General features: G+C 42.1%; 3 protein-coding genes across 8 annotated transcripts; 2 read left to right on the top strand and 1 right to left on the bottom strand.

The window, feature by feature from the left end:
- Positions 1-6: 6 nt before the first annotated feature.
- Positions 7-7816, bottom strand: LOC129850415 (BTB/POZ domain-containing protein 1-like). 2 transcript variants are annotated; one of them, XM_055916841.1, is made up of 8 exons: positions 7239-7816; positions 5943-6099; positions 4394-4499; positions 3304-3501; positions 2720-2849; positions 1849-1936; positions 1180-1326; positions 7-749 (listed from the first exon to the last, which is right to left on the bottom strand). In XM_055916841.1, exons 1-8 carry the CDS (start codon positions 7655-7657, stop codon positions 591-593), a joined length of 1404 nt encoding a protein of 467 aa, XP_055772816.1. In that variant the 5' UTR covers positions 7658-7816; the 3' UTR covers positions 7-590. The 2 variants fall into 2 exon arrangements, with proteins under 2 accessions (XP_055772816.1, XP_055772815.1); XM_055916840.1 differs by having other exon boundaries at positions 2720-2912.
- Positions 46-582, top strand: LOC129850414 (uncharacterized; the record flags this gene model as incomplete). The annotated part of the gene is made up of 1 exon (XM_055916839.1): positions 46-582. A coding segment is annotated over one exon (537 nt), but the record flags the coding sequence as incomplete, so codon positions are not given.
- Positions 7817-10769: 2953 nt separating the features above from the next.
- On the top strand, positions 10770-22314 carry LOC129850416 (transmembrane 6 superfamily member 1-like). Of its 5 annotated transcripts, none has more exons than XM_055916845.1 (10): positions 10770-10934; positions 11183-11317; positions 11612-11642; positions 12318-12419; positions 12696-12795; positions 14535-14617; positions 14825-14943; positions 15399-15503; positions 15818-15910; positions 21490-22314. In XM_055916845.1, exons 5-10 carry the CDS (start codon positions 12725-12727, stop codon positions 21661-21663), a joined length of 645 nt encoding a protein of 214 aa, XP_055772820.1. In that variant the 5' UTR covers positions 10770-10934; positions 11183-11317; positions 11612-11642; positions 12318-12419; positions 12696-12724; the 3' UTR covers positions 21664-22314. The 5 variants fall into 5 exon arrangements, with proteins under 5 accessions (XP_055772820.1, XP_055772821.1, XP_055772817.1 ...); XM_055916846.1 differs by having other exon boundaries at positions 11615-11642; XM_055916842.1 differs by having other exon boundaries at positions 10774-10934; positions 11539-11642; positions 21490-22307.
- The last annotated feature ends 50 nt before the right edge of the window (positions 22315-22364 follow it).

The raw sequence follows: 22364 nt of genomic DNA on the forward strand, positions 1-22364 counted from the left end.
AGGACCGCCCCAGGTTCTACAGGACCCAGGTGTGGACCGCCCCAGGTTCTACAGGACCCAGGTGTGGACCGCCCCAGGTTCTACAGGACCCAGGTGTGGACCGCCCCAGGTTCTACAGGACCCAGGTGTGGACCGCCCCAGGTTCTACAGGACCCAGGTGTGGACCGCCCCAGGTTCTACAGGACCCAGGTGTGGACCGCCCCAGGTTCTACAGGACCCAGGTGTGGACCGCCCCAGGTTCTACAGGACCCAGGTGTGGACCGCCCCAGGTTCTACAGGACCCAGGTGTGGACCGCCCCAGGTTCTACAGGACCCAGGTGTGGACCGCCCCAGGTTCTACAGGACCCAGGTGTGGACCGCCCCAGGTTCTACAGGACCCAGGTGTGGACCGCCCCAGGTTCTACAGGACCCAGGTGTGGACCGCCCCAGGTTCTACAGGACCCAGGTGTGGACCGCCCCAGGTTCTACAGGACCCAGGTGTGGACCGCCCCAGGTTCTACAGGACCCAGGTGTGGACCGCCCCAGGTTCTACAGGACCCAGGTGTGGACCGCCCCAGGTTCTACAGGACCCAGGTGTGGTGAGGAGGTGTCTAGGTGTAGTAGATGATCTCTGGGATCTGTCCGTCCTCCACTGACGTGCCGTTGTTGTTCCCAGGAGAGCTGAAAAAGAAAAAGGTGGTCTTGGTCCCCGTGGCGGACTCCTGGCTCACTTTCTTTAACCCTTTAGTGCCGTAGTGAGAGTCCGGGCCCTACAGGACACCAGTGGATTGTTAGGATAGAGAAATTATGCACAAAACTCAGTTTTTGCTATGTACTGAAATGATCCACCTTGAAAGCTTGACGGAAAACATTCCTAAAAAATTTTAACAGTGGACTAATGGACATAAATACAAAAATACTTGTTTATAGTTTTGTTTGAACAATCCCTTTAAGATGAGCTGACGATTAAAATGTTCATACAAAGTCAACTGTGGTCACACACAGGGTTGATGATCTAGTAGAATACAGAGCAAAACTAGTTTGCATCAACATTTGATTCAAGTCTACAATAAACATGCTGCTGTTAGCAGCAGAGGCAAAGTTGAAACCCAGAGAAATAAGACACAATGGCCTCTTGGTTTGTAAACATGCACCAGAGTACTCAGTATCACAGCTTCTGTGGTTATGGGGTGAGCGTACCTTTAAGGTTGCACAAGCGGTGTAGCTAACGTTGGGTAAAATCTCCACAGGCTCCTTGAACATGACTCTGAACGTGTTGGCTGTTCCGTCACAGCTGAAGCCCGTGTCGTTAGTTGCTAGCGTTAGGCTTTTGTCACTCTCAATAATCTGAAAGAAATTATGTAAATAGGACCATGTCTGTTTCTGTCCTTTGACTCCTCCCACTTACACAAACCTTGTTATAAACAATTATTGTCAATTACTGTTTGCACTATAGCTTAAAAAAATACATATATATATATATTTATTTATATATATATATTTATATGTATATATATATATATATATATTTTTTTTTAAAAGGTTTTCTGAACAAATTCACTATAATGGCCTGGATCGTGTTCAGTTGGCACCAAACAGGGGAAAAAACATTTTAAAACAGAAAGGTACTACCTGACCTTGTCTAATAACAACCCAGGTTTTTGCTTTTCCATTGCAAAACGTTTTGTTACTATGTGCCCTACTTGACACAACCCTGGTGACCAGATCTTAGTGCTTCATACACAGTAAGGAACATTGGAGAAGTTATCGTGTAACTGAAGCACTAACAGGACACATTTGGCCTGGCTACCAGGCTGATAACAAAGCACAGGAGATAACATCATGAGCTCATCATTATGAAATGCTTACCTGTATATTAACCTGATAGTCCGTAGGTCCGTGGATCGAGCCATACAGTCCCAACCCCACCACTGATATTCTTCTATTTACATTAAATCTACAGGAGATGGAAATTACAAGATACTTTTAGAAATCTTAAAACGAACAAACACTGCCTACATTAAATCACATGCAATAGAATATCCACCAATGGGAGACAAACACTGCCTTTATTAAAACACATGCAATCATCTCCACCAATGGGGGTGTGGTGAAGAGGTACGAGGCTGGAGAAAGACCATGGCTCAAATTCAACTGGTTGACTCCTTTAACAGCACACGTTGCAATAGAAGAACAACCATCTCAAACTTTTCTGGGGGTGTTGATTTGCATTGAAATGTTCCACCACTGTAAAACAGTGATGTGGCTGTTTTTTTATGGCTCTGCCAGAAGCAAACCCACTTAAAAAATATGTTGAACCGACTTAATATTTGTACATTTTGTCATTTATCAGACGCTCTTATCCAGAGCGACTTACAGAAGTAATTAGGGTTAAGTGCCTTGCTCAAGGGCACAACGACAGACCCTTGTCGGCTCTGTGTTTGGAAACAGCAACCTTTGTTACTGGCCCAACACTCTAACCACTAGGCCACCTGCCGCTCATAAGTGTTCCTCTCCACGAGGTCTGTAGAAAAAGGCTTATAGGTTATTGAAGGACAAACCAGAGTTGTATGGAGGCTGCTTTTGACACACCATCATCTGAATAATTTGCACGTCCAAAAAATAAATACGAGCCAAATAAAAAGTAATTTCTGTGCAAGGGCTTTTAGTCATTCTAATTGTATAGTGTGGGGCCGGTAGGACATTGTCACGTTGTAGACAAGCAGGTACACAGTCTCACCTGATCCTGTCACTGGTGCCACTGTATCCCCAGCGACTTTCAACCTGCTGGAACCTACTAATGCTGCCCTCCTTTCCTCGGAGGCAGCAGCGGGGCCTGTCAATGTAGTCTACCCGCGGCTTGGGGTTTACTGTAAAGTGTAAAAACAGATTTACCACCTCCCGATCGAACAATATTCCAGACTGGGCAGGCCCTGTTGCACAAGAAAGAATATCAAACTGGTTTCAGACTGGGCAGGCCCTGTTGCACAAGAATGAATATCAAACTGGTTTCTAGAGCTGGGTTCATTGGACAGCAGAAACACAAACACATTTATAAAATGATTATACACCGTTATGTTCAATATGAATTCTAGGTTACAAGTATGTTCAAGTATTTACATTTCACAAAACTGAGCTTGATGAAAAGCAGTGCTTACTCGTATTAAAAATTAATAACATTTAGGATATGTGAAATCTGACAAAGCAGAGTCCTAACTTATTTAGCATTTTAAACAACAACTTTAGATAGTGTGTGTGTTTGTCTTTCTGTTCACGTGCATCCGTCTCTGTGTGTATGTATGTCTCAGACAGAGAGATGCCCACCCGCAGCAAACTCCTCCACAGTCATGAGTGGGAAGCGGATGAGGGTTAGGGCCTTGCCCAGAACCTTCTGTTTGTTCTCAGAGGTGAGGGGAAGCTGTTGCCTGTAACACTCGGCATCCGCCCAGCGCACCACCGCACCAAATAGACGGTTTTCGCGAATCCCCAGGGTGTCTCTCTCCAGCACTGCACACAGCGTATCTAAGAAAACAGGCTCAGTGTTAGGCCTAGTCTACACAGTATGACAAAAAGGGAAGGGTTTAGGGTCAAAGGTTAAACTCAATTGCCTCCAGAATGCACCCAGAAACAAACATACACTTCAAGTAGTCCATTTCTTCTACTACCTCGATGATGGGGATCCTAATAAAATACTGATGGATTCTATTAAAACGCAACATGTTTCAAGTTAAACTGTAGTTTGTATCTTGTGTAGTGAATGATTACTGTGAGTATTAATGGAGTTTAGGTCCTGAAACTGTGTGGATGCTCATTTAGAAACTGACCTAATGAGCAGGGCCAGGCCCAGAACAGAAGATGGACGGGGTGTGATTCTGACATCTGGCTAAACAAAGAGGATCATGGACATTCCACAGGGGAGCCAGAGGGAAACTCATTGGGGTCAGAACATGTATAGCTGGGGAGGTGACGCCTACAAGGGAAGAGTATAAAATGTGTTGTGAGCTTTCTAAATAGATGCACTCAGCTGACTGTATCCTTGGTATTAAACACTTGAAACTTCTCTTGAGCTTTTGGTCTCAATTCCTTATTGCAATAGCATTTTTCTAAGTTTATTGGCGGTTCATGAATAAACTGAAAAGGTACATAGCACCACATACTGTGCTGAGTGCGTTGGTCTTAACAGGTATAAAGCCACGGTTGGTGACGTAGCTACTACCACCTGCAGTTATGGGATGTTTGCTCAGGAGTCATTTGCTGACCCCTTCTGTTGTCCTGGAAAGAATGATGTTCTTCCCACCCAGTTGACTACATCAGAAGCACGCATGATGGCTAACCCCCTTCGTTTACCCAAATCATCCACTGTATATCATTGGGATATGTTCCTGTGTGAATAATAAGCCATACTGATGCATACCTAGGTCAATGTCAGTGAATCCTTCTGCGTTTATGGCATCACCGGTGCTTTTGTCTATTGTTTCCAAACAGAGGCTGGCAAGCTGAGGCTCATCGAATAGTCTGGCCTGCAGAAAGAATGAGCACGGTACAAGATGACACATCAGCATGAGACACATGGAGAAGTTGTCTGTTCAAGCACCGCCTCGGGAATTTCCACCTGATTTGATAAAGGCATAACTTGATATACAACATTCTAGGATCAAACTTGTCGCTCAACAGAATAAAAACAGGAAACGACAACTCTTTAATATACCTTACATTTTTTAAGATGTTTTGTTTAGGAAGCACATTGGCCTACGCAAATACTTTTGACAGTGGACATGGACACTGTGGGATGTGACCTGTGTTTAAGCTAGTTTATTCTGTAGTACTACCCAAGTCATCTAAGTCGGTGTATTATCTTCAGTCATGGCTTAGTTTTGGGGGTTTTGTATACCCTGTTCTGAATTGTTACCCAAGAGGAATTGGCAGAGATGCCATCTTGGCTATTCTTTCTATGTGATGAACTACAGTAGTCTATTCTATTTAGTGAAGAGCTGGCATATTCTTTAGTACCCACATGAGGGTTTTATGTATTATAGTTAATGCTACCAGTTCTATATACTACCTGAGTGAGTAGTAGTATTATAGTTAATGCTACCAGTTCTATATACTACCTGAGTGAGTAGTAGTATTATAGTTAATGCTACCAGTCCTATATACTACCTGAGTGAGTAGTAGTATTATAGTTAATGCTACCAGTCCTATATACTACCTGAGTGAGTAGTAGTATTATAGTTAATGCTACCAGTCCTATATACTACCTGAGTGAGTAGTAGTATTATAGTTAATGCTACCAGTTCTATATACTACCTGAGTGAGTAGTAGTATTATAGTTAATGCTACCAGTTCTATATACTACCTGAGTGAGTAGTAGTATTATAGTTAATGCTACCAGTTCTATATACTACCTGAGTGAGTAGTAGTATTATAGTTAATGCTACCAGTTCTATATACTACCTGAGTGAGCAATAGGAGTTATATTACCAGCCCTATATACCTGAGTGAGTAGTAGTATTACGTAGAATAGTTCATGCAATAGGAGTTATATTACCAGCCCTATATACCTGAGTGAGTAGTAGTATTACGTAGAATAGTTCATGCAATAGGAGTTATATTACCAGCCCTATATACCTGAGTGAGTAGTAGTATTACGTAGAATAGTTCATGCAATAGGAGTTATATTACCAGCCCTATATACCTGAGTGAGTAGTAGTATTACGTAGAATAGTTCATGCAATAGGAGTTATATTACCAGCCCTATATACCTGAGTGAGTAGTAGTATTACGTAGAATAGTTCATGCAATAGGAGTTATATTACCAGCCCTATATACCTGAGTGAGTAGTAGTATTACGTAGAATAGTTCATGCAATAGGAGTTATATTACCAGCCCTATATACCTGAGTGAGTAGTAGTATTACGTAGAATAGTTCATGCAATAGGAGTTATATTACCAGCCCTATATACCTGAGTGAGCAGCATGAATGCGTTGTCTGCCCTGAGGTGTTTGGTAAGGAACTCCACACACTGAGTCTCTAGAGCAGGAACGGCATATTTCTTCGCCGTGTACAGAGTGGTCATCACCGTCTCTGGTCCTATGTGGACCTCGTCAGAGTACAGGAACCTGCGCGCACACACACACACACACACACACAGTAAGTGGTCAAAGAAGGTGGGAGGGACAGGCTTCCAAAACACCAAAATGTCTGTCTTCTAAAACAAAAGCTTGACATTGCATATAGAAGAGAAATACGTTTCATTATTTTAAAGAAGAGGTAATTAGGCATAGTAATTAGGAATAGCTCAGGCAGGAGCCTTGTTTGATATCAGTTTCATCAACTCACATCAAATCAAATGTTATTGGTAACATACACGTAATTAGCAGATGTTATTGCAGGCGTCACAAAATGCTTGAGCTTCTAGCTCCAACAGTGCAGTAATATCTAATAAATTACACAACATATACCCAATACACACCATTCTAAGTAGGAATCAATTAAGACTATATACATATGGACGAGTGATGACAGAGCAGAACGGACTAAGATACAGTAGAATAGTATAGAATACAGTATACATGAGATGAGTAATGCCAGATATGTAAACATTATTAATTGAATGAGATACCGTAGAATAGTATAGAATACAGTATACATGAGATGAGTAATGCCAGATATGTAAACATTATTAATTGAATGAGATACCGTAGAATAGTATAGAAAACAGTATATACATATGAGATGAGTAATGCCAGATATGTAAACATTATTAATTGAATGAGATACCGTAGAATAGTATAGAAAACAGTATATACATATGAGATGAGTAATGCCAGATATGTAAACATTATTAAAGTGACTAGTGTTCCATTCCTTAAAGTGGCCAGGGATTTCTAGTCTATGCCTATAGGCAGCAGTCTCTAGTGTGTCAATAATACATGAATATTATCATACAGCAAATGCAATGTCTGCACTCATAACATAAGGGCAACAATATAACTAACTAGTATTTATTTTACCTTTATTTAACTAGGCAAGTCAGTTAAAAACAAATTATTATTTTCAATGACGGCCTAGGAACAGTGGGTTACTGCCTTGTTCAGGGGCAGAACGACAGATTTGTACCTCGTTAGCTCGGGGATTTGAACTTGCAATCTTTCGGTTACTAGTCCAATGCTCTAACCACTAGGCTACCCTACCAACAACACCTCGCTATAAATATATTATATTGCAATGCAGTGCATGATCGGTCAATAGATGTCACCTTAGCAAGGCCAGGAAGGCTGCAGGTTCCACATCAGGTAACTCTATCTCGGCCGAGGTGGTGGCCATTCCCCCGTTGAACATGGCGTCAAATACTGCACTACCAGCAGCTAGGACGAATTTATGCGCTGGTATCCTCTGCGCCTGTCTACCTTTACCGACAATAAACCTAACGTCACTGAGCAGTTCGTTATTGAAGAGAAAGGCAAAGCGCTCTTTTACTGAGCTCTTCGTGGCCTGCCAGTTGTACATAGGCTCCCGGTGAAGGCCACCCGACGGGGGTGAGATTGGTGCTGCGACCACGGGGACTGGCATATTCGAGGCCACTCCAGCATTTCTTCCCGCTCCAGAATGTGCGAAATTTGATGCTCGTCCTTCAAGATTGGACGGTGGGCCGATACCACCACCCCCAGTCGCCATTTCGTACCGTTGTCCTTATTGGCTTTTACGATTGATAACCGTGGAAAATATCAATGACGCATATTTGCGTTTTATTGCGAATTTTTCAGCAACGAATGGGCCAGTGTTTGTTACTGCTTTCTTTCTCGCTCTCCAGGAATGACGCACACTTCCGCGGTTTACGTCTCTTCCTGTGAATCCTTCTTGTTGTTTTTTTTTAACCCTTTAGGTGGCGCTGTTTTCTGGTGTCACGTCAAGCAGACAGCATCGCTGAATACCTTTATTTTGGAATTACCACAAATCTGTCTGGACCATGCATATTAGACACTAGACACGAAACACGACAGCACACAGTTGATCATTTCCACACAATCCGAATGCGGCAGAGCAAAACTGGATTGGTAACATGCCAAGCATTCTTGAATAGTTTATATACTCGTTTTTTAGTTCATACTTTCCAGCTAACTTCTGGATAATTGTCAAATCTTTGAAACAAAGCTCCACCCCCTCCTTGCAGACAGACAGCCTCTGGTCCCATCCTAGACAAAATATACATTTGTAGTGCTTTTAATAAGCGTTAGGCTTCAGCTGGCCACCTGCTTGAAAGGATAGTCTCTGAAAGAGGTAGTCCTTTAGTCGCCTCAACAGATTGTAAAGAATAATGCTCTAACAGACTCACATAGTTTATTTTCATTTCAACCATTTGATATCTGTGATGTACTAAGTGCCTTTCTAAAGATCGGTGTAAAAAACATCCACAGGTGCTGATTCACTTGACCCCTTCTTTTTACAGCTCTCTGTGCATAGAGGCGGGAAGTAGGGTTGCTGAGGGTGTTGCAGCTCCCCCTGAAAAATCTGAATAAATATATATGTATATATTAATGTAATATTCATCTCTCTCTCTCTCTCTCTCTATATATATATATATATATATAGAGAGAGAGAGAGAGAGAGAGAGAGAGAGAGAGAGAGAGAGAGAGAGAGAGAGAGAGAGAGAGAGAGAGAGAGAGAGAGAGAGAGAGAGAGAGAGAGAGAGAGAGAGAGAGAGAGAGAGAGAGAGAGAGATAGATAGATAGATAGATAGATAGATAGATTAATACATAAAGGCAGAGATCCTTATGATAATTACCGCCAATCTCCAAGTTATCTTGCCTAGCCAACTCCCAGCTACAAACTTTTTTAACATCTCACTCTATTCTAAATATGCACTAGTCTGGTTTTAGAGCTGGACATAGAACCGTTTCAGCTACTATGCTTGTTTTAGATGATGGGATTGCCTAGATCATAAAAAACATTGTGCTGCCTGATTTATAGACCTTTCCAAGGCATTCAAAACCGTTGACCATTCCCTAGTCAGAAATGGGCCTGGACAATAAGTATTTCAAATGGTTTAAGAGCGATCTGACAGACAGGACACAATGTGTGCTTTGTGATGGTGTCAAGTCTAGTTTTCTCAGTATTACGAAAGGTGAACAGCAGGGGTCGGTATTGGGACCTGTTCTTTTTAATGTTTATATAAATAATATTGGTCTATGTATTAAATCCTCTAATATTCATCTGTATGCAGACGATATGGTTATGTATGCCAATGCACCGACTGTTGACCAAGCTATGTTAGAGCTGCGATCTGATTTTGTTGCATTACAGAAAGCCCTTGTTGATTTAAAACGTGAACTTAATGCAGGCAAAACTAAATATATGTTGTTCTTTAATTCACTGAAAAATGTCTCAGATCGGGTACATATTCACTCATTGGATGGCTCTCTCTTCAACCAGGTTCCCGCCTATAACTATCTGGGCTTTGGATTGATAAAGATGTCACTTTTAAAAACATACTGAGGTTAGTTAAAAAGCTAAGATTTAAAGTGGGCTTATTTTTTAGAAATAGATCTTGCCTCTCCATGAACAGCAGGAAGCAGATTGTACAGTCAACTTTCCTGCCAGTTCTTGAGTATGATGACACCATTTACCTGATTGCAGCAGCCACTACTCTTAGTCTTAAACCTTTGGATGCCGTCTACCATATCACCCTTCACTTTATTACAGGTGACAGTTTTAATACTCATCACTCCATCCTTTATCAGAAGGTCGTCTAGACCTCACTAAAATCCCGTAGATCACTTCATTACTCCCTTCTTGTTTACAAAGCTCTGCTTCACAAGCTTCCAACCTACCTCACTTTCCTGTTGAAATATAACAATATGAGATACCAAACCCATTTGCAACTCGAGGTTCCACTTGTCTCCACAAAGTTGGTTAAATCTGCCTTTAATGTGAACGCACCACAGTTATGGAATAACTTACAAAACAAACTCCACCTGGATTCCCTGGTACCAATAGGGCAGTTTAAAAGTCTGTTGTTAAATGAGTTCGCTGAAGTGTGCAATTGTTCCAATTGACTATTATAACTTGTTGTAATAACCTGATGTCATGTATTTATATCTGTCTTGTAGTTTATTTTTTATCTTTTGTTGTTGTGTTGATGTTTTTTTTCCCCGGGGCACCATTGCAAATGAGTCACTGGTCTCAATTGGGCTCTCCTGATTAAATAAAAGTTTAAAAAAAAATTGTAGGCCATGGAAATATGTTGTCTGATGGATTTATATTACCATACATAGAGTAGGCCTATGGCATTTAAATAGCCTATATTCAAGATGGCCATATAGCTCATCATCACTTTGCTCAGTGGTTTCCAACCTTTTTCAGTTACTCTACCACCAACTGAATTTTGCTCTGCCAGGACCAGGGGTCCTAGTATCTACAAGCATTGAAAAGAAAACACTAAATTATGTAATATGCCAGGGAGATATGTATACTGTAGCTAAGAAAGTAATACTAAGTGTATGTTGTGTAGTAAGATGTTAGTAGCCCATGTGCCTCAGCCTAATTATTTGGTCAATATACCCCTCTTAATTTCACCTACTATTCTGACTTGGTTGTGCACATGTGGCCTATAACCTGTTTTAGAGAAATGTAATTATAGAATGTTGTAAGAGCTTTCATTGTCTGCTTATATGCCCCCCCTTATTTATTCTACAGTTCTGCTTTGGTGTACAGGGAGAACACTGCATCCCACTTTTTTTTTGTTTTTTGTTGACCCAACCAAGATTTACATGATAAAATGCCATTGATCACGTGTCATGTTAAGGGACGTGAACTCCACTTGTGGGATCATGCGTCGACGACAGCAGTCAAAATAGAATTTAGCGCCATAGGAAAGGGGATTTCAATGCTTTCCAGTCGCTTCCTCTCCTTGCTTCCTTCTCTTCATCCATACTGACCTGTGACACATAGACAGGTAAAAGCAGATAACCTAAGCCTAGGTTTCCCTACTTCTGCATTGTCAATTAGCCAGGGAGAGAAGGATGCCTTATTATACGATTGAGATGCGCACACGGTGCTGGCAGAATAGTAGTACGGCGCCGCACACGCCCAATAAAAATGCATTTGCTAGTTCTCTAAACATTTTCCTATATCACATGGTCTGAATGGAGCAACATGTTCTAATGTTTTTTTAACATATATCATTTTGTGTTTTATTTTCAGTAACAAATAATGATCTATGCGCGTCGACAGTGTAAATAGAGCAATGAACACGTCTGCTGGGACGGGAGTTTTTATCTTGTCCTTGACATCAATACCCATTTCCTTTTTCTTCAACTCTCTGATCTACACTAACAGGTGAGTAGTGATATTGTCGATAATATAGTTGTAATGTGTTTTATAGCCGTTAATAACCCTTATAATGCTAGATAGTGGATGATGCTATAGCCTAGTAGTTTTGTATGCAGTCTTGTATGCAATCTAGTTTAAAGGCATTAGTAATATGTATCCTAGTTGATTTGATTCTTAGCAGGTTATTTCTGTTTAGGCCTAATTAATTTAGTATGTTTTATTTCTAGCATTGAGGCAGTCTTTTTCGCTGGATCTACAACTGTTCTTATCTTGGCTATTTCTGCATGCTTTCTATTCAAGAAGAAGGCACCCAGAGACCCTCTATTCTATGGTGAGAGTTTACACTGGTTTCCTATACATTCACCAGTGCAGGTATTCTCTATTTTAACTAAGACTTGTAGGTTTAGGCTAGTTTTTCTATACATACAGTATATCCAAAGTGACTTACAGTAGTGCATAAGTAACGAATGTGAAATGGCTAGCTAGTTAGCGGGTACACGCTAGTAGCGTTTCAATCAGTTACGTCACTTGCTCTGAAACCTAGATGTAGTGTTGCCCCTTGCTCTGCAAGGGCCGCGGCTTTTGTGGAGCGATGGGTAACGACGCTTCGTGGGTGACTGCTGTTGATGTGTGCAGAGGGTCCCTAGTTCGCGCCTGTGTCGTGGCGAGGGGATGGTTTAAAGTTATACTGTTACACATACATGTTGAAATGTGCGGCCCCAGTGGGAATGGACAAGCGACGGTCCTGGACCTGGTGTTCCAGGCGCTATGCTCTACCAACTGAGCCACAACGGGCTCTAACTGCGCTGTTGTACCTGTCTTTGCTACGCACACTATACCACTCATTTTGCAGATTTTTGATTAAGGTTTTACTTTGCTATGATTTTGTTATGTGTTTGTTAATTGAAGGAACTGATTGTAAGCGCGTCTGCTAAATGACTAGAATAACTAAAATAAATCAAAGTAAAATGGAACTGTATTATTCAGTGTTCTCTTGTTCTGCCAGTGTTTGCAGTGTATGCATTCCTGAGTGTGGTAAACCTGATCATTGGTCTGGAGCAGGACAGTATCATCGATGGTTTCATCACCTTCTATCTCAAAAATGCAAGTCAACATCCCTGTGGTACACACACGGACGGACACACACACACACACACACACACACACACACACACACACACACACACACACACACACACACACACACACACACACACACACACACACACACACACACACACACACACACACACACACACACACTACCTACAGTCCATGCCAGTGAATACAGAAATGAAAACTGACCCATGGAATGAGGAACCCAATGAAAGCAGACTTTAACAGTGTTATAGTAATATATCTTTATCATGTCCATTACAGGCAGACCCCTACATTAACACGGCACATGGACACATGATCTCCTATTGGGATGGATGTGTCCACTATCTCATGTACCTGCTCATGGTTGCAGCTATAACCTGGGGGTATGTGCTTTACATTGACTTTATAGCCGTTTAGGAGACACATCCAAAGAGGTTTAGAAAAATAACATTTAAGTGAGTCTGTTAAGACTGTATAAGTAAGTTTAATGGAGTCTATTAAAGGACCGTATAACTAACTAAGTTCAATGGAGTCTGTTAAGACTAAAGTCAATGGAATCTGTTAAGACTATATAGGTAAGGAAGCTAAAACAATCAGTTTTTTATTTATTTAACCAGGCAAGTCAGTTAAGAACAAATTCTTATTTACAATGACAGCCTGGGAACAGTGGGTTAACTGCCTTGTTCAGGGGCAGAATGACAGATTTTTACCTTGTCAGCTCGGGGATTCGATCTAGCAATCTTTCAGTTACTGGCCTAATGCTCCAACCACTAGGCTACCTGCTGCCCTACATGCATTTACATTGATAGTAACTACCACTTAACTGTATTTATCTGGGGGTAATAACTCCTAAATAAGTCCTTATTAGGTTGTCTCATCCTTTGGTTCATGCTCACACAAAGTTAAGACCATATAAGTAAGTTCAATGGAGTCTATTAAGACCATATAACTAAGTGCAATGGAATCGTTAAGACTATATAAGTAAGTTTAATGGAGTTTATTTACGCAAGGAGGTGAGGCGGTGTGGTATATGGCCAATATACCACGGCTAAGGGCTGTTCTTATGCACAACGCAACGCATAGTGCCTGGATACAGCCCTTAGCCGTGGTATATTGGTTATATACCACAAACCCCTGAGGTGACTTATTGCTATTATAAACTGGTTGCCAACGTAATTATAGCAGTAAAAATAATTGTTTTGTCATAGCCGTGGTATTCGGTCTGATATGCCACGGCTGTCAGCCAATCAGCATTCAGGGCTCGACCCAACCCAGTTTATAAAAGGTCTTTAAAGGAAGCTGAAACAATCATACATTTACATTGATAGCAAATACCACTGAACTGTACATATCTGGGTGTAATAACTCCTTAATAAGTCCTTATTATGAGGTTGTCTCAGCCTTTAGCTCATGCTCACACATTAACAGACATAACCCATGTCAGTATCAGACATGATGACTTGGGGTGCCATATTATATACAGTGAGCTCCAAAAGTTTTGGGACATTTGACTAATTTGTTGTTGTTTTGTCTCTGTACTCCAGCAATTTGGATTTGAAATGATACTCTGAGGTTAAAGTACTGTCCGCTTTTAATTTGAGGGTATTTTCATCCATATTGGGTGAATTGTTTAGAAATTAAAGTACATTTTGTACATAGTCCCCCGATTTTAGAGGACCAAATGTATTGGGACAAGTTAACTTTTGGTCCCATATTCATAGCATGTAATGACTACATCAAGCTTGTGACTCTACACATTTGTTGGATGCATTTACTGTTTGTTTTTGTTGTGTTTCAGATTATTTTGTAATATAAATATAAATATAAATAATATAAACAATATAAATTAATGGTAAATAATGTATTGTATTATTTTGGAGTCACTTTTATTGTAAATAAGAATAGAAGTATGTTTTTACATGAATGTGGATGCTTCCCTGATTACGGATAATCCTGAATGAATGGTGAAAAATTTTGAGCGAGAAAGTGATATAGTGTAGTGCACTAATTCTGACCAGAGCTCATAGAGGTCCTAGTTATGGGCTACAACAAGGAGCCACAGTAATGATGTGTGATGTCTGTGTTGTGTGTGTTGGGATGTGTGTGTTGCCTGTCTTTTCAGGGCAAGCTACAGAGCCATCGGCCTGTACTGGGTGGGGTCCATTCTCATGCGCGTCATCGTCTACATTCCTGGAAATGTTGTGGGTGGGTGCACTCAAACGAATGGATAAAATTAGATCGTTACTTTATTGAACATGCATGGCTGATATGCTTTATCCCTGAACACAATGCAAATCAGTCTCAGCACGGATCTAGTGAGATTTACACCTGGACGGACGGACAGAACATGTATTGTAAATCCTCAGAGAGGAACATTATTTTCACACATGCTTTTTGATCTCTCCCCACCAGGGAAGTATGGTACCCAGCTGAGCCCTCTGTTCCTGGTCCAAATACTCTACGTCGTGGTGTCGGTGTGGGCCTGCTTCCGCGTCTTCAGCCAGTCCGCCACCAGACAGGCTCGGACAATGGTAAGAGCCCAATCCTTCAGGGTCAAAGGTCATATGATATTGCGTTGTAACCAGATGCCATAATGCAACACTGCAAGTGACATAGTCACTCTCCATTTATCAGTAACAGGCCTACTTGTTTGAGCAATGATACATCCACCATGATTGACCACCAGGGAATTTGGTTAAAGATGCCACAGTAAAAATAGATGTTCCCAGATATTATTAGACAATTCAATGGGAATTGGCTCCTCTTGCAGAGGCCAAGCGTTTTTTGACAAAATGTTTTCATGTCAGTCTGAAGCATTTCAATCTGAAGCAATTTTTATTTTTATTTTGTTCACTCAATCCTGCAAAGCTTTTTTGGTGTGCACACATCGAGCTACAAATCCTGACTTGAGCAATATCACTATCCATTAAAACAGAGAGACATTGCTGATGTTGGTGTATTTTTCAATATATATTTTTTCTGTCAGAGTATCAATGAGGCCCAGAGGACTACGCTGGTGGAGAGGCCCCTAGACTTTCTGTTTGTCATCTACCTCGTCCCTGCTACATTTTTCTGTGTCTTCAGAGGCCTGGTAAGAACCACAGAGACATTGCCAAACTACAGATGCCAGCCAGTTGTACTTCTAATGGATCAATGGGTTACAGTGGCAGCTGCCATGTCCCCCTCGCAAAAGAGGGTTAAATAAAGGTCCAAACTACATGAGAAGGATGATGGATGAAAATGTTAGAGCATGGTACTGAATGTCACTCTGAGCTGAATAAAAGCTTCTCTTACAAAATGACCTCATCATTATAGTTATACTCATTGCTGAAGAAAGGTTTGAGGCCCATTTAGCTGTTTAGAACTGGGTCTGATGTAACACTCATTGAACAGTGTCTGGCCTAGGTGGCCCTGGACTGCCCGACAGAGTGGTGTCAGGAGTACACACAGCTATATGAGCCTTACCTGAAGGACCCCTCATCTTATCCTAAAATACAGGTAAGGAATGAAAAGACCAAGCCATGGAGCACACTGTTATATGGATGATGGACTCATACGTTTGTCATGTCTAAAATAGAGGTGATATTTTCCTCTCGCTAAAACAGCTGCGCTATAAACCAAACACAACATTCTAAATAACAGAAGCTTTGATACTTTAACTCTTGATTGCATTTGCATGTGGTGCGTGTCGTGCACTGTTTAATACTAAATGTCTTGTTAAACTTTACTTTTTCCTCACGGAAATTGTTAAAGAAAAGTTACAATTTATTTTCACTTATGGGAGTTAGCTAACAAAGCAGGTGTCTTAGCAAGAGAAATTTGGCACCGTCTTATCATTAGATCAGATGAGACAGTGTCAACCTTTACATTCATATGGGATGGAGGCCTGCTGATTTCTCCTAATGCTTTAGTAGGATCTACACAGCAGATAGACTAGCACATAGAATATATAAACAGCTTGACTTTAGATCACTTAGTAATAGGGTATGGAAATATCTCAACAGATTTGAGGGTTTAGGGATGAACCATCCCTTTAAGAGGGCCCAGATAATTATAAGCATGAGTAACTGCATACTTGGAGTGTGTCTGAAAGTGGGCGTTGCAAAAGAAGTGGGTGGATCAACAGCGATGGGTTTAACATCATTAGGTGGATTAAAAGCGATGGGCGTAACATCAGTAGGTGGATTAACAGCGATGGGAGTAACATCAGTAGGTGGATTAACAGCGATGGGCGTAACATCAGTAGGTGGATTAACAGCGATGGGTTTAACATCATTAGGTGGATTAACAGCGATGGGCGTAACATCAGTAGGTGGATTAACAGCGATGGGAGTAACATCAGTAGGTGGATTAACAGCGATGGGCGTAACATCAGTAGGTGGATTAACAGCGATGGGTTTAACATCATTAGGTGGATTAACAGCGATGGGCGTAACATCAGTAGGTGGATTAACAGCGATGGGTTTAACATCAGTAGGTGGATTAACAGCGATGGGCGTAACATCAGTAGGTGGATTAACAGCGATGGGAGTAACATCAGTAGGTGGATCAACAGCGATGGGCGTAACATCAGTAGGTGGATTAACAGCGATGGGAGTAACATCATTAGGTGGATTAACAGCGATGGGAGTAACATCAGTAGGTGGATTAACAGCGATGGGAGTAACATCAGTAGGTGGATTAATAGCGATGGGAGTAACATCATTAGGTGGATTAACAGCGATGGGCGTAACATCAGTAGGTGGATTAACAGCGATGGGAGTAACATCAGTAGGTGGATCAACAGCGATGGGCGTAAAATCAGTAGGTGGATTAACAGCGATGGGAGTAACATCATTAGGTGGATTAACAGCGATGGGTTTAACATCATTAGGTGGATTAACAGCAATGGGCGTAACATCAGTAGGTGGATTAACAGCGATGGGCGTAACATCAGTAGGTGGATTAACAGCGGTGGGTTTAACATCAGTAGGTGGATCAACAGCGATGCGTTTAATGTCATTAGGTGGATTAACAGCGATGGGCGTAACATCAGTAGGTGGATTAACAGCGATGGGCGTAACATCAGTAGGTGGATTAACAGCGATGGGAGGAACATCAGTAGGTGGATTAACAGCAATGGGTTTAACATCAGTAGGTGGATTAACAGCGATGGGCGTAACATCAGTAGGTGGATTAACAGCGATGGGCGTAACATCAGTAGGTGGATTAACAGCGATGGGAGTAACATCAGTAGGTGGATTAACAGCGATGGGAGTAACATCATTAGGTGGATTAACAGCGATGGGCGTAACATCAGTAGGTGGATTAACAGCGATGGGAGTAACATCAGTAGGTGGATCAACAGCGATGGGCGTAAAATCAGTAGGTGGATTAACAGCGATGGGAGTAACATCATTAGGTGGATTAACAGCGATGGGTTTAACATCATTAGGTGGATTAACAGCAATGGGCGTAACATCAGTAGGTGGATTAACAGCGATGGGCGTAACATCAGTAGGTGGATTAACAGCGGTGGGTTTAACATCAGTAGGTGGATCAACAGCGATGCGTTTAATGTCATTAGGTGGATTAACAGCGATGGGCGTAACATCAGTAGGTGGATTAACAGCGATGGGCGTAACATCAGTAGGTGGATTAACAGCGATGGGAGGAACATCAGTAGGTGGATTAACAGCAATGGGTTTAACATCAGTAGGTGGATTAACAGCGGTGGGTTTAACATCAGTAGGTGGATCAACAGCGATGCGTTTAATGTCATTAGGTGGATTAACAGCGATGGGCGTAACATCAGTAGGTGGATTAACAGCGATGGGCGTAACATCAGTAGGTGGATTAACAGCGATGGGAGGAACATCAGTAGGTGGATTAACAGCAATGGGTTTAACATCATTAGGTGGATTAACAGCGATGGGCGTAACATCAGTAGGTGGATTAACAGCGATGGGTTTAACATCATTAGGTGGATTAACAGCGATGGGCGTAACATCAGTAGGTGGATTAACAGCGATGGGTTTAACATCATTAGGTGGATTAACAGCGATGGGAGTAACATCAGTAGGTGGATTAACAGCGATGGGAGGAACATCAGTAGGTGGATTAACAGCGATGGGAGTAACATCAGTAGGTGGATTAACAGCGATGGGAGTAACATCAGTAGGTGGATTAACAGCGATGGGTTTAACATCAGTAGGTGGATTAACAGCGATGGGAGTAACATCAGTAGGTGGATTAACAGCGATGGGAGTAACATCAGTAGGTGGATTAACAGCGATGGGAGTAACATCAGTAGGTGGATTAACAGCGATGGGAGTAACATCAGTAGGTGGATTAACAGCGATGGGAGGAACATCAGTAGGTGGATTAACAGCAATGGGTTTAACATCAGTAGGTGGATTAACAGCGATGGGCGTAACATCAGTAGGTGGATTAACAGCGATGGGCGTAACATCAGTAGGTGGATTAACAGCGATGGGAGTAACATCAGTAGGTGGATTAACAGCGATGGGAGTAACATCATTAGGTGGATTAACAGCGATGGGCGTAACATCAGTAGGTGGATTAACAGCGATGGGAGTAACATCAGTAGGTGGATCAACAGCGATGGGCGTAAAATCAGTAGGTGGATTAACAGCGATGGGAGTAACATCATTAGGTGGATTAACAGCGATGGGTTTAACATCATTAGGTGGATTAACAGCAATGGGCGTAACATCAGTAGGTGGATTAACAGCGATGGGCGTAACATCAGTAGGTGGATTAACAGCGGTGGGTTTAACATCAGTAGGTGGATCAACAGCGATGCGTTTAATGTCATTAGGTGGATTAACAGCGATGGGCGTAACATCAGTAGGTGGATTAACAGCGATGGGCGTAACATCAGTAGGTGGATTAACAGCGATGGGAGGAACATCAGTAGGTGGATTAACAGCAATGGGTTTAACATCAGTAGGTGGATTAACAGCGGTGGGTTTAACATCAGTAGGTGGATCAACAGCGATGCGTTTAATGTCATTAGGTGGATTAACAGCGATGGGCGTAACATCAGTAGGTGGATTAACAGCGATGGGCGTAACATCAGTAGGTGGATTAACAGCGATGGGAGGAACATCAGTAGGTGGATTAACAGCAATGGGTTTAACATCATTAGGTGGATTAACAGCGATGGGCGTAACATCAGTAGGTGGATTAACAGCGATGGGTTTAACATCATTAGGTGGATTAACAGCGATGGGCGTAACATCAGTAGGTGGATTAACAGCGATGGGTTTAACATCATTAGGTGGATTAACAGCGATGGGAGTAACATCAGTAGGTGGATTAACAGCGATGGGAGGAACATCAGTAGGTGGATTAACAGCGATGGGAGTAACATCAGTAGGTGGATTAACAGCGATGGGAGTAACATCAGTAGGTGGATTAACAGCGATGGGAGTAACATCATTAGGTGGATTAACAGCGATGCGTGTAACATCAGCGCTCCATTATCGGTTAGACCGGCCATAGCCAGGCGCACCGGGAGTCGGTTTAATGTTTACATAGCAGGTTAAGAGAACTAACGTAGTAGGTTAGGAGAATTAACCTAGCAGGTTAGGAGAATTAACCTAGCAGGTTAGGATAATTAACATAGCAGGTTAGGATAATTAACCTAGGAGGTTAGGAGAATTAACATAGCAGGTTAGGATAATTAACGTAGCAGGTTAGGATAATTAACCTAGGAGGTTAGGAGAATTAACATAGCAGGTTAGGATAATTAACGTAGCAGGTTAGGAGAATTAACGTGGTGTAACAACCTTAGGCTTAGTGGGTGCGTAGTCAGGTGCAGGAGGCAGAAAGTTCTGAATAGCGCTTTAATCAGCACCGGGCAAAATAGTACATACAACGAAACTGAGCGTCATAAAACAAAATGCCCAAAACAAGAAACAAACCCAGATTGCACTACCCCACATACAAAGTGGGAATAAACAAGCCCGCACGAAGAGCAGGCGGGCCTACCGACTTAAATATCCAAACTAAAAGTCTAAACGAGAAACATGTGAAACAAATCAGACCAAACCAACAGAAAAGGGAAAAAGGGATTGGTGGCAGCTAGTAGGCCGGTGACGACGACCGCCGAGCATGACCCGAACAGGAAGGGGAGCCACCTTCGGTAGGAGTCGTGACACGTGGCAGGTTAGGAGAATTAACGTGGCAGGTTACAAGAATTAACGTGACAGGTTAGGAGAATTAAAGCGGCAGGTTAGGAGAATTAACGTAGCAGGTAAGGATAATTAACTTGGCAGGTTAGCAGAGATAATGTGGCAGGTTAGGAGAATTAACGTAGCAGGTAAGGAGAATTAACGTGGCAGGTTAGGAGAATTAACGTGGCAGGTTAGGATAATTAATGTGGCAGGTTAGGAGAATTAACGTAGCAGGTAAGGATAATTAACTTGGCAGGTTAGCAGAAATAACGTGGCAGGTTAGGAGAATTAACGTGGCAGGTTAGGAGAATTAACGTGGCAGGTTAGGATAATTAACGTAGCAGGTTAGGAGAATTAATATAGTAGGTTAGGATAATTAACGTGGCAGGTTAGGATAATTAACGTGGCAGGTTAGGATAATTAACGTGGCAGGTTAGAATGAGGTTAAGGTTAGGAAAAGGGTTAGGCTTAGCTAAAATGCTACAGTTTTCAACAATGGACTCGTCGTGCCGCCCAATCAGCCACACAAAACGGTCTTGAGTGGCAACAAATCTGCCCTATTTGCTGATTCGCTTTCCACACACCCACTTCTGTTAATTCTCCCACTTCTGTTGACACGCCCACTTTCAGACACACGCCATGTATGCAGTTACCCATGACTCACTACTTACCTCAAACTATATAGTAGGACCCCTTTTAACCTCTATAGCTGCGTATACACAGGCAGCCCAATTCTGATCTATTTTCCACTAATTGTTTTTTTTGACCAATCATATCAAATCTTTTCACATATTTTTCAGAGCTGATCTGATTGGTCAAAAGGCCAATTAGTGGAAAACAGATCAGAATTGTGCTGCCTGTGTAAACGCAGCCTATTATGTCTCTGCTGTGTCCTAGATGATAGTGAACATGCTTTACTCTGGTCCGTACTACATCATTGCGCTCTACGGGCTGCTCGTGCCTGGGTGTGAGTGGATGCCTGACCTCACTCTGGTCCACTCTGGGGCAATAGCACAGGTGAGTGGGGAGCTTAGAAATATAACTGGAATGAAATTACTATGTTTATTCTAGTCGTTCTATTTCTATGGTGGGGAGTAGACCTGGTTTAAAACAGTATTTGTTTGCTTTTAAAATTGCTTTCATAGTTTGATTGAGCCTACCTGGAGTGCTAGATGAGTGGGATTTGCACTTATGGGACTGTGGCTTTGGTTTCATTGTCAGGGAAGTTCAATGAAGCTCAATTTAAGTTTGACAGGTGATACAAATACTATTTGAACCCAGGTCCTATGGTAACTATTGCAGCTTTGAATATTAGCCAGTTTTTCTCTCTCTGGCACAGAAAGCAGTGACAATTGCCCGCTGTGTGCTATAAAAATAAGTAGGTTCCCCTTCCTACATGCTGATCTTGGGTGAGAGGATCCTAGAGCTATACCTAGGGGATATTTCAGCTATACAAATTCCAGTGTTGTCTTAGATAAATTATGTGAATGACTGTGGCTCTGCCCATGGTTAACTCATCTGTATTCCTGTGGACAAGCTGTAGTACTTCAGAGACCAGTGCACGCACACACACACACACACACACACACACACACACAAATACACACACACACACACACAAATACACACACACACACATACGCACACACATACGCACAGACACACGCACGCACACACACACATACGCACAGACACACGTGCACACACACATACGCACACACACATACGCGCGCACACACACACACACACACACACACACACACACACACACA

Source organism: Salvelinus fontinalis, unplaced genomic scaffold (assembly GCF_029448725.1).
Source record: "Salvelinus fontinalis isolate EN_2023a unplaced genomic scaffold, ASM2944872v1 scaffold_2019, whole genome shotgun sequence".
NCBI lineage: Eukaryota > Metazoa > Chordata > Actinopteri > Salmoniformes > Salmonidae > Salvelinus > Salvelinus fontinalis.

Bases quoted from the DNA above. Each gene is read 5' to 3' on its own strand.
- LOC129850416 (XM_055916842.1), top strand. From the start codon at position 11,199: ATGCGCGTCGACAGTGTAAATAGAGCAATGAACACGTCTGCTGGGACG. The intron at 11,643-12,317 runs GTGAGAGTTTAC...TTGTTCTGCCAG, and splicing joins CAGAGACCCTCTATTCTATG to TGTTTGCAGTGTATGCATTC. The intron at 12,796-14,534 runs GTATGTGCTTTA...CTGTCTTTTCAG, and splicing joins GTTGCAGCTATAACCTGGGG to GGCAAGCTACAGAGCCATCG.
- LOC129850415 (XM_055916840.1), bottom strand. From the start codon at position 7,657: ATGGCGACTGGGGGTGGTGGTATCGGCCCACCGTCCAATCTTGAAGGA. The intron at 6,100-7,238 runs GTGACATCTATT...GTGTGCGCGCAG, and splicing joins GCCTTCCTGGCCTTGCTAAG to GTTCCTGTACTCTGACGAGG. The intron at 1,327-1,848 runs GTAAGCATTTCA...AATTTCTTTCAG, and splicing joins ACTATCAGGTTAATATACAG to ATTATTGAGAGTGACAAAAG.